At 46.9% G+C, this 12,773-nt stretch overlaps 1 protein-coding gene across 1 annotated transcript in view; it reads left to right on the top strand.

Moving 5' to 3' along the window:
* Nucleotides 1-293: 293 nt before the first annotated feature.
* Nucleotides 294-12,773, top strand: part of LOC126215009 (transcriptional activator cubitus interruptus-like) — a gene marked incomplete at its 5' end in the record, with an annotated part of 126,893 nt that continues 114,413 nt past the window's right edge. The window contains one exon of the mRNA XM_049941634.1: nt 294-447. Coding sequence (XP_049797591.1) covers nt 294-447 — 154 coding nt within the window. The remainder of the gene's footprint in view (nt 448-12,773) is intronic.

The following is a 12,773-nucleotide window of genomic DNA, read 5'->3' as shown; positions in this document are numbered from 1 at the left end:
CAGGGTCGCCAGTTTCCTGACGGGCGGGTAATAAACTATTAATGAATGGAAATGTATTTAATAATAACAGTCCAAATGACGCTTCACGAAAATTGTCAAGTATGAGTAGGTATAGTTTTTGCATCTTTTACATACGCTGCTGATGTTACGCGAGTGTATTACCCGTAATTGCCGGTTGTGTGCGCAGGCTGGGCGCGGGGTCCGGCGGAACGGGCGCGCTCTCCGAGCTGCAGCTGCTGGCGGCGTCGCGGCGCTGCGCCGTGCTGCCCCCGGGGGCGCCGGGCGCGGGGGCGGCGGCGGGGGCGGGCGCGTCGCCGGGCGCTGGCAACGCGGGCCCCCAGCCGCCCCCCGTCTCCTCCGCCGCCGACTTGCACCCCGCCTACCGCCTCAACCCCTACGTGGAGCATCTCTACTCGTCGCTGCAGCACTCTAGTCCCTCCCTGCACGGTGAGTAACCAACCCAGGCTGACAGAAAACACTGTTATATGCCAGAGAGTCGACGCTTATGCAGTGAGTCAGTACGTGCTTTCAGGGGTGATGGTGATTCTGAACAAAAAGACTTCATTTGGACGTATGTCCTATTCGCAGTGGTTTCCGAGATGGAAAACGTGTCGCAGTACAAAATTAAGGGGGGTAGGACGTGAAACGGCCCGACTTGGAGCAGGAGAGGCACCACAGGACATTTTAATTTCCACTGTCTATACTTTTACATGTAAATTCATAACATTTTGTCAGCATGAGCAGGAAGGATTCAGGATTCACACTCATAGCAGTGGAAGTTCAAAAACACGAAAAAATAATATTTTTTAAATGTGAATTTTCACGATTTTTTCCACTAACTGTTGGCTGCATTTGTTGCTATAGGTACACTTTTCTTCATAAGTAAGAGATTCTTCGATGAATTTTCACAGCTTACAAACCATACGTACAGGGGTATGAAACTAGAATTTATTTAATCTATGGAAAAATGAATGGGCTGTTACGTTTTAAACTTTAGAGAAAACTCGAATTTTATAATTAATTATCTCAATTTGTACCACAGTTTTGCCCGCATCTCGTGGTCGTGCGGTAGCGTTCTCGCTTCCCACGCCCGGGTTCCCGGGTTCGATTCCCGGCGGGGTCAGGGATTTTCTCTGCCTCGTGATGGCTGGGTGTTGTGTGCTGTCCTTAGGTTAGTTAGGTTTAAGTAGTTCTAAGTTCTAGAGGACTTATGACCACAGCAGTTGAGTCCCATAGTGCTCAGAGCCACCACAGTTTTTAACAGATTTGGGAAATTCTACAGTTTCATACACCTGTAAGTATGGTTTGTATGTTGTGCAAAATTCGTCGAAGAATCTCTCTTACTTATGAGAAAAAGTGTACCTACAGGAACAAATGTAGCTAATACCAAGTGAAAAAATGATGAAATTTCACATGTAAAAAAAATTATTTTGTTGTGTTTTTGAACTTCCTCTACTATGAGTGTGAACCCTGAATCATTCCTGGTCATGCTAACAAAGTTTTATGAATTTATTTGTAAAAGTATAGACAGTGGAAATTAAAATGTCCTGTGGTGCCTCTGCTGCTCCAAGTCGGCCCGTTTCACGTCCTACGCCCCTTAACAACACTGTCAGTCAGATTAACATCCATCTGTGTTTTCACACGATATCTTGCAAACCATGGATGAAGGGTATCAGACGGATGCCATATTCCGAGACTTCCGGAAAGCGTTTGACTCGGTGCCCCACTGCAGAATCCTAACTAAGGTACGAGCATATGGGATTGGTTCCCAAGTATGCGAGTGGCTGGAACACTTCTTAAGTAATAGAACCCAGTACGTTGTCCTCGATGTTGAGTATTCATCGCAGGTGAGGGTATCATCTGGAGTGCCCCAGGGAAGTTTGGTAGGTCCGCTGTTGTTTTCTATCTACATAAATGATCTTTTGGATAGGGTGGATAGGAATGTGCGGCTGTTTGCTGATGATGCTGTGGTGTACGGAAAGGTGTCGTCGTTGAGTGACTGTAGGAGGATACAAGATGACTTGGACAGGATTTCTGATTGGTGTGAAGAATGGCAGCTAACTCTAAATATAGATAAATGTAAATTAATGCAGATGAGTAGGAAAAAGAATCCCGTAATGTTTGAATACTCCATTAGTAGTGTAGCGCTTGACACAGTTACGTCGATTAAATATTTGGGCGTAACACTGCAGAGCGATATGAAGTGGGACAAGCATGTAATGGCAGTTGTGGGGAAGGCGGATAGTCGTCTTCGGTTCATTGGTAGAATTTTGGGAAGATGTGGTTCATCTGTAAAGGATACCGCTTATAAAACACTAATACGACCTATTCTAGCGTTTCGGATCCCTATCAGGTCGGATTTATGGAGGACATAGAAGCAATTCCGAGGCGGGATGCTACATTTGTTACTGGTAGGTTTGATTATCACGCGAGTGTTACGGAAATGCTTCAGGAACTCGGGTGGGAGTCTCTGGAGGAAATGAGGCGTTCTTTTCGTGAATCGCTACTGAGGAAATTTAGAGAACCAGCATTTTAAGCTGACTGCAGCACAATTTTACTGCCGCCAACTTACATTTCGCGGAAAGACCACAAAGATAAGATAAGATAGATTAGGGTTCGTACAGAGGCATATAGGCAGTCATTTTTCCCTCGTTCTGTTTGGGTGTGGAACAGGGAGAGAAGATGCCAGTTGTGGTACGAGGTACCCTCCGCCATGCACCGTTGGTGGATTGCGGAGTATGTATGTAGATGTAGATGTAGATGTAGAACGTGTTGCAGCGGACCCCACTAGTTGAAACGGGTGCTACACATACTAGCGTGTGGCGAAGAGTCTACGAACAAAAACTACGCCCGTATCAGCTTAACGAGTCCTTGCAGCGCGTGTGACTGACTTTGCAGCAAGTGTGGTTTCGTGTCAGTAGTTGCCTCAGCAGTGGATTGATCGGCCAAATTTCCTCCAGATCGCGCTGTTTACTGACGAGGCCTCATTTGGTCGTGATCGTATTTTGAATAGCACGAACAGCCATGTTTGGGATGAGGAATTTCGTGACGCTGTAGTAGACACACCATCAAGTACGTTTTGCCGTGAATGTCAGGGCCGGCCGGCTCTGTAGCCGACAACCTCATCGGGCCGCATCTTCTACCTGACCATCTGGATGACCAGCTGCAACTGAGGTGAGTCCAAAGCCGTTCGTGAGAGGATGTGGGCACCGCCTCACTTCAGTGTGGATGTCCGCGCCGCATTTCCTGGTCCCTGTGTGAGAAGGGCAGGTCTTGATCCGCGACCTGCCAAGTCGCGTGACCTGAATCCCCTTGAGTATTTCTTACGGGGACATCTAAAGTCACTTGTGTATGAGACCCCAGTGGATACGGAGATTGAATCGGTTGCCAGAATTGTACACTACTGACCTACTGGCCATTAAAATTGCTACACCAAGAAGAAATGCAGATGATAAACTGGTATTCACTGGACAAATATATTATACTAGAACTTACATCTGATTACATTTTCACCCAATTTGGGTGCATAGATCCTGAGAAATCAGTATCCAGAACAACCACCTCTGGCAGTAATAACGGCTTTGATACGCCTGGGCATTGAGTCTAACAGAGATTGGATGGGGTGTACTGGTACAGCTGCCCATGCAGCTTCAACACGATACCACAGTTCATCAAGAGTAGTGACTGGCGTATTGTGACGAGCCAGTTGCTCCGTCACCATTGACCAGACGTTTTCAGTTGGTGAGAGATTTGGAGAATGTGCTGGCCAGGGCAACAGTCGTACATTTCAGTATCCAGAAAGGCTCGTAGAGGACCTTCAACATGCGGTCTTGCATTATCTTGCTGAAATCTATGATTTCGCAAGGATCCAATGAAGGGTAGAGCCACGGGTCGTAACACATCTGTAATGTGACATCCACTGTTCAAACTGCCATGAATGCGAACAAGAGGTGACCGAGACGTGTAACCAATGGCACCCCATACCATCACGCCATGTGATATGCCAGTATGGCGATGCCGAATACACGCTTACAATGTGCGTCCACCGCGATGTCGCCAAACACGGATGCGAACATCATGATGCTGTAAACATAACCTGGATCCATCCGAATAAATGACGTTTTGCCATTCGTGCACCCAGGTTCGTCGTCGAGTACACCATCGCAGGCGCTCCTGTCTGTGATGAAGCGACAAGGGTAACCGCAGCCATGGTCTCCGAGCTGATAGTCCATGCTGCTGGAAACGTCGTCGAACTGTTCGTGCAGATGTTTGCTGTCTTGCAAACGTCACCATGTGTTAGGGATCGAGAAGTGGCTGCACGATCCATTACAGCCATGCGGATGCCTGTCATCTCGACTGCCAGTGATACAAGGCTGTTAGGATCCAGCACGGCGTTCCGTATTACCCTCCTAAACCCAACGAGTCCATATTCTGCTAACAGTCATTGGATCTCAACCAACGTCGTGATACGATAAACCGCAATCGCGACAGGCTACAATCCGACCTTTATCAAAGTCGGAAACGTGATGGAACGCATTTGTCCTCCTTACACGAGGCATCACAACAACGTTTCACCAGGCAACGCCGGTCAACTGCTGTTTGTGTATGAGAAATTGGTTGGAAACTTTTCTCATGTCAGCACGTTGTAGGTGTCGCCACCGGCGCCAACCGTGTGTGAATGCTCTGAAAAGCTAGTCATTTGCATCTCAGAGCATCTTCTTCCTGTCGGTTAAACTTCGCATATATAGCACTTCATCTTCGTGGTGTAGCAATTTTAATGGCCAGTAGTGTACCTGCCTGTGATGTGATTCGAAACACACCGGGGGTATTTGTCAGGGTGCATCAAAACCTTGTTCGCCGATGTCATGCTTCCATTGAGGTTGATGGGCGTCAGTTCCAGTAAATTTTGTAAGATACAGTGCAAATGTTACGTTCATTGTGTCAACGATGGTATTTGCAGTTGATTGTAACAAATTGTTCAGTGGAGCGTGCTGTACGTCCTGTTTAATTTTTGCGCGCCGTTGGGGAAACACCCTGTATAACAACAGGGAAAATCAAAACTGTTTTCTGTGCAGCAGTTGGCTACGCCCTCCAGCTGCTTCTGTACATAGCCGCCAGTCCGAGTTGGACATCTGCAGTACCGTCGTACCAACTTTCCGACATCCTCGTCATACGAGGCAGCCTCCTGCAGTTTCCGGCAATTTTCTGCTGGATTGCAGCTCGTCGTGTGTTCCGAAATGTTGTTTTCATAGTCAGCCGTTCATTTGAGTTCAGACGAAAGTTAGAGGGACGCAAGCCCGGGCTGTGCGGTGGGCGATGAGACTCTTCCTGTCGGAAACGCTGCAGGGACGCCCTGAGTCTCCCCTGCAGTGGGCGGCCGAACTGCTAAGAAGAAGGAAACGCGCGATAGTTTAGTTGGGCGGGATTTCACCAAATCAGGCGAAGCTCTCGGCAAGTGCTCGCACATGGCGGGAGACACTAATGTTCTAGGCATTTCTACGCGCTCGGAAATGACAAGAGCATACTAGAGACACTGCCCAACTTGTCTACGCAAAGCTACATAGCATGTTCGGTGTTGTCTCCATTTCCCCACCGATCGTTCTTTACTCTCGGAATAGCCTCATCCAGAAAATGGTCCAAATGACTCTGAGCACTATCTGACTTAACATCTGAGCTCATCAGTCCCCTAGAACTTGTTGTTGTTGTTGTTTTGGTCTTCAGTCCTGAGACTGGTTTGATGCAGCTCTCCATGCTACTCTATCCTGTGCAAGCTTCTTCATCTCCCAGTACCTACTGCAACCTACATCCTTCTGCTTAGTGAATTCATCTCTTGGTCTCCCTCTACGATTTTTACCCTCCACTGCTAAATTTGTGATCCCTTGATGCCTCAGAACATGTCCCACCAACCGATTCCTTCTTCTAGTCAAGTTGTGCCACAAACTTCTCTTCTCCCCAATCCTATTCAATACCTCCTCCCTAGAAGTTAGAACTACTTAAACCTAACTAAGGACATCACACACATCCATTCCCGAGGCAGGATTCGAACCTGTGACCGTAGCAGTTGCGTGGTTCCGGACTGAGCGCCTAGAACCGCTCGGCCACCTCGGTCGGCAATAGCCTCGTACTTACCCGGCGTATGCCAGGTACTCAGTTACGAAGAAAATGAAATAAATGTCGGGTCAATTTTCACATTGTACGACCCAATAGCTGTTATCTTTCTCGTCTCAGTCCCCGTTTTTCGGTGTTTATTTTTTTATTTTATTTTTTAATATTTGTGTTTCTAAGAGTCCTGTTCCGTCCGAGAAGAAGACAAGACTATTTAAATAAAAACTGGTAGAACCTCTCGTCGTTCTCCGTACAATCTGAAGAGGCGCGCCTGAGGTCTATTCTCCGCGTTTCTGTTGCTGCTCTCTAGTCGTACTGTCGCATTTATTGCCGCGTCCTGTCTGTTTCACATCACTGAAACACGTTATCCTGAAAGCGTCGCTCCAGTGTCTATTGCTAGCATCGTCTGACAGTCCAGCCGTTGCCTATAAGAGAAAAAATTGAGTAACCTTACAATATTTTTTTTAAAAAAAGAATTCTTTATTAAAACAATACAATCAAAACAATATGAAGATACAAAACAACCCACCACCTTAGTAATTAGTGGGTCTACATATTATACTACATTTTACAGCATTGTTACATTTCATTTTTCTATAACTGGCATTACTATGAGCAAGGTTAATCTGTTAAGCTATCCTACTTCTACTATCCTATTCTGCAGAATAGAATAGAATAGAATAGAACAGAATATTATGGAATTTTCGGTTATTCATTAAGTGATTCCTATAAAGTTCGAAAATACGCAGGATAAAAGATAAAGAAACACATTGCGTCGCGTCTCGTTATGTCAAGGCAAAGCGTGCCCTGGTAGCAGGTGGATACGACAGCGGGAAATTATAATTACTGGTGCAATGGCATCCACCCTCCGCCATCACTTCGCAGTGGTTTGTAGGGTACGGGCGTAGACGTAAGAATAAGCCGTCAATGATGTCGGAAGGTTTCCAAATGCAAAGTTGCACTAGTGGTGCGGGAGTTGGCTCGTGCGACGAGCGTGCAGGCAGCGAGGGGACCCGCCCAGCATTCGGAGAAGGGCGAAGCGGGTGTCGGCGACGGTCTGCGGTCCGCGACCATTCCGGTCAGGTGCGCGACGCGAGCGGCCCGGCTGCGGAAGCGGATGCACCGGCGCGGCTCAGGAAGCGCGAACGTGAGCGTCGGCGTGAACGTGCGCGTGACAAAGGGGAGGCGGGAGCAGAGGGTGTAAGAGTAGCCGAGGGCACACGTGCGCGTCCCGCGTCCCGCATGCCGCCGGCGCTCGGGGTGTCGCAGGCACGCACCGCCACGCACCGCCCATACCGCCTGCGCCGCCGCACCTGCGCCGGGCTCACCGCGTGTGACGGGAATGTAGCCGCTGCCGACTCGGCGGGGCGTCCAGCGCTGCAGTCTAATGTGACCCCCGGTGACAACCCTGCGGACCGCAGCAAGAGCGCCAGTGAGGTTCTGGAAGCCGCGCCGTGGACAGCCGCGCTACCATTCATTTCATCCACATAATAAGTCACATCAGCAAAATACTAACGCGAATTCTTTACAGACGAATGGAAAAACTGGTAGAAGCCGACCTCGGCGAAAATCAGTTTGGATTCTGCAGAAATGTTGGAACACGTGAGGCAATCCTGACCCTACGACTTATCTTAGAAAATAGATTAAAGAAAGGCAAACCTACATTTCTAGCATTTGTAGACTTACACAAAGCTTTTGACAATGTTGACTGGAATACTCTCTTTCAAATTATGAAGGTGGCAGGGGTAAAATACAGGGAGCGAAACGCTATTTACAATTTGTACAGAAACCAGATGGCAGTTATAAGACTCGAGGGGCATGAAAGGGAAGCATCGGTTGGGAAGGGAGTGAGACAGGGTTGTAGCCTGTCCCCGATGTTATTCAATCTGTATATTGAGCAAGCAGTAAAGGAAACAAAAGAAAAATTCGGAGTAGGTATTAAAGTCCACGGAGAAGAAATAAAAACGTTGAGGTTCGCCGATGACATTGTAATTCTGTCAGAGACAGCAAAGGACTTGGAAGAGCTGTTGAACGGAATGGATAGTGTCTTGAAAGGAGTATATAAGATGAACATCAACAAAAGCAAAACGAGGATAATGGAATGTAGTAGAAAGTCGGGTGATGCTGAGGGAATTAGATTAGGAAATCAGACACTTAAAGTAGTACAGCAGTTTTGCTATTTGGGGAGCAAAATAACTGATGTTGGTCGAAGTAGAGAGGATATAAAATGTAGACTGGCAAGCGTTTCTGAAGAAGAGAAATTTGTTAAAATCGAGTATAGATTTAAGTGTCAGGAAGTCGTTTCTGAAAGTATTTGTATGGAGTGTAGCCATGTATGGAACTGAAACATGGACGATAAATAGTTTGGACAAGAAGAGAACAGAAGCTTTCGAAATGTGGTGCTACAGAAGAATGCTGAAGATAAGGTGGGTAGATCACATAACTAATGAGGAGGTAGTGAATAGGATTGGGGAAAAGAGGAGTTTGTGACACAACGTGACAAGAAGAAGGGACCCGTTGGTAGGACATGTTCAGAGGCATTAAGGGATAACAAATTTAGCATTGGAGGGCAGCGTGGAGGGTAAAAATCGTAGAGGGAGACCAAGAGATGAATACACTAAGCAGATTCAGAAGGATGTAGGTTGCAGTAGGTACTGGGAGATGAAGAAGCTTGCACAGGATAGAGTAGCATGGAGACCTGCATCAAACCAGTCTTAGGATTGAAGATAACAACAACATACATACAGACTCCGCAATCCACCATACAGTGCGTGGCGGAGGGTACCTCGTACCACAACTACAGACCTCCGATTAGTCAGTCTGCATTAGTCTGTACCAGTCTATAGTCACGTTTCTGTCTGCGCGTAATAAGATTATCACACTCCTGTACTTAGCCATGAAGATAAATGTGTAGCACTTTGTCAAATATCAGAGATATGTGAGAATAAGATTAACGTACCAAGACCAAAGGAACTTCAGATTGTCAATTGTAAACAGCATCCAGAATCAAGTTAAGTAGTATCTATGCCTTTTATTATTTTAATAAATGTCTGTGAAAATTAATCAAGTTCTGTTTAAAGTTGGTCACCGTCAATGTGCTACTCTAAGCGTGCAAGTGGCATTTCTATCGTCTGACCTAACGGCAGAAGATAAACACTCCACGGTAAGACCACGAGACATATTGCTGACAACAGCTTACTTCGTTAGAGCGACAAGTCAAATAATCTGATGGTGTCTTACAGTACGCTCACCACAGATCGTAAAATGTAGCCGATAAAAACTGAAGTAGTTTACAAAACCCTCATTCGACTAATACCTATATACTGCTCGTGAGTGGGTAATCTGACGAGCTGGGACTCGTAGTGCCAACAGAGGGAACACGGAGAAGAGCAGCTCGTTTCTTCACAGGTTTACTTAGTGAGAGCGAAACCGACGCAGAGATGCTCAGCCGGGTGCAGTGGCAGACGCTGCAAGAGAGTCGCGGCTACAGGCGCCACTTTGAGGGCTGGGCTGTGTATAGCCTATCGGGCCTTCATTAAACTACAGTGCCAGAAGCGAGGGTATTCCTCTACGTCGCTCAAGATATTGCACCTTTATTTTAAACGCAAACCGGCCGAAAAAAAAGTGTGGAATCACGTCTCGAACGCCGCAACGGACGGGAAATTGCCGTGCCAGAAGTTTACATCTACATCTACATTACTACTCTGCAATTCACATTCAAGTGCTTGGCAGAGGGTTCATCGAACCACAATCATACTATCTCTCTACCGTTCCACTCCCGAAGAGCGCGCGGGAAAAACGAACACCTACACCTTTCTGTTCGAGCTCTGATTTCTATTTTATTTTGATGAGCATTCCTACCTATGCAGGTTCGGCTCAACAAAATATTTTCGCATTCGGAAGAGAAAGTTGGTGACTGAAATTTCGTGAATAGATCTCGCCGCGACGAAAAACGTCTTTGCTTTAATGACTTCCATCCCAACTCGCGTATCATATCTGCGACACTCTCTCCCCTATTACGTGATAATACAAAACGAGCTGCCCTTTTTTGCACCCTCTCGATGTCCTCCGTCAATCCCAACTGGTAAGGATCCCACACCGCGCAGCAATATTCTAACAGAGGACGAACGAGTGTAGTGTAAGCTGTCTCTTTAGTGGACTTGTTGCATCTTCTAAGTGTCCTGCCAATGAAACGCAACCTTTGCCTCGCCTTCCCCACAATATTATCTATGTGGTCTTTCCAACTGAAGTTGTTCGTAATTTTAACACCCAGGTACTTAGTTGAATTGACAGCTTTGAGAATTGTAGTATTTATCGAGTAATCGAATTCCAACGGATTTCTTTTGGAACTCGTGTGGATCACCTCACACTTTTCGTTATTTAGCGTCAACTGCCACCTGCCACACCATACAGCAATCTTTTCTAAATCGCTTTGCAAGTGATACTGGTCTTCGGATGACCTTACTAGACGGTAAATTACAGCATCATCTGCGAACAACCTAAGAGAACTGCTCAGATTGTCAGCCAGGTCATTTATATAGATCAGGAACAGCAGAGGTCCCAGGACGCTTCCCTGGGGAACGCCTGATATCACTTCAGTTTTACTCCATGATTTGCCGTCTATTACTACAGTGGGATAAGAAGTGTCCCCCCGCCCCCGCGGCGATGAACGAGTGAAGGCCTCCAGTCGGCTGGCGGGCAGGAAGCGGCGCCGCCTCCGGGAATAGCGGCGGCTGCGGCGTCGGAGTCGGCGTCGCGGCGCCGGCCCTCTACACCCAGAAATAGACGCCGCAAACGAGCGGCTCGCCTCTCGTCGGCCCGCGACCTAACACCGACGCCCACCGTCCCTCCTGGCCACTGAACTTCTCTCTGGTCTGGTGGAGGGAAGGCCACGTGTGGGGACTAGGACTGTCGGTATTTTTTGAACGTGTCTGGAGTCCCTTACATCGATTTCTAAAAAGTATCTTAGTCGGTACCTGCCTAAAAAAATATCCGCTGCACGTTATACAGGGTGAAAAGTATTTAAACCGACAAACTCTGGGAGGTAGTAGGGGACATCAAAACAAATATTTTTCCCTAGTGTGATTTTTTCCTATGGGGATTATTTAAACTGGTGGAGGCTGTATTAGCGCTCTTCAGTTCCTGGAAGCCGTATTGCGCTCTTCGGTTGTTAGAGATCGTATTACACTCTTCAGTTCTAGGCAACTGCTGTCCACCGATGTACTAGTGCATTGTCTCTGTTTACTAATGGAGCGATACACCTGGAGTGGGTACACTGGTATGGTTGGTGCGTACTACGTAGCGCACCACAACGGACGAACTGCACAGCGGGTTTATCAAGAACAATATCCTAATCGCCGTATCCCGCATCATACGACCTTGCTGCTGTGTACCAACGTCTGCGTGAGACCGGGTCATTTAGCAGATTACCTGGACAGGGACGCCGTCGCACGGTAAGAACGCTGCAATTTGAGGAAGCTGGAGCGGGATTCTTCAATCAGCACTCGTACAGTTGCACGTAACGTTGGGACGAATCAGACGAATGTAAGAACAGTCCTTCGAGAGCAGTTGTTACGTCCATTTCACTTACAGCGTGTCCACAACCTGGAACTAGTTGATTATCCACCCAGAGCACAGTTTTCGCAGTGGTACCTGGAACAGTGAGAAACGCATCCTACATTTCCATCCTCTGTGTCGTTTACCGATGAAGCAACGTTCGGGCGTGATGGAGTCTTCAACATGGACAAGTCGCATGTTTGGAGTGAGGATAACCCACATGCCACAGTTACTAGCGCTCATCAAGTGCCGTTCTTCGTTAATGTGTGGATCGGTGTTGTTGGGGACTGTTTAATTGGACCGTATCTGCTACCTAGGTCATTAAATGACAGGCACTATTACAATTTTCTCGTCAGAGCATTGCCAGAATTGCTGGAAGACGTCCCGCTCCCTACAAGACAACGCACGTGGTTCCAACATGACGGGGCGCCGGCACATTTCAGTCGTCGTGTGCGTCGATTCCTGGACCGACGGTTCCCAGAAACGTGGATTGTCAGAGGCAGAGTGTTTGTTGGTTTAATTAATTTGCCGCCAGAGAAATTTTCCTCTGCCGGTTTAAGTACTCCTCATAGGAGTTTTTGAGTCAAAAATACCCTTTTTGAACCAGAAGAATTACCCCAAAAAATAATACCATACGACATAAGCGTATGAAAATATGCGGACTACTTTTCGTGTTGAACTGTCACTTATTTCAGATACTGTTCTAATGGTAAATAAAGCAGCATTTAGTTTCTGAAACAAATCCTGAACATGGGCTTTCCACAACAGCTTACTGTCTATCCGAACGCCTAGAAACTTGAACTGATCCGTCTCGCATATAATATGCCCATTCTGTGTGATCAAAATATCGGTTCTTGTTGAATTGTGAGTTAGAAACTGTAAAAACTTACTGTGATTTAACATCAAATTATTTTCCACAGGCCACAAACTTATTTCATGAACTACATTATTTGATACTGTTTCAATATTACACACAAGATCCTTCACTACCAAGCTGGTGTCATCAGCAAACAGAAATATTTTTGAATCACCTGTAATACTAGAAGGCATATCATTTATATAAATAAGAAACAGCAGTGGCCCCAGCACCGACCCTTGGGGAACGCCCCACT

Source organism: Schistocerca nitens, chromosome 12 (genome assembly GCF_023898315.1).
Source record: "Schistocerca nitens isolate TAMUIC-IGC-003100 chromosome 12, iqSchNite1.1, whole genome shotgun sequence".
Lineage (NCBI taxonomy): Eukaryota > Metazoa > Arthropoda > Insecta > Orthoptera > Acrididae > Schistocerca > Schistocerca nitens.
This window is presented reverse-complemented; position numbering and strand designations above follow the sequence as displayed.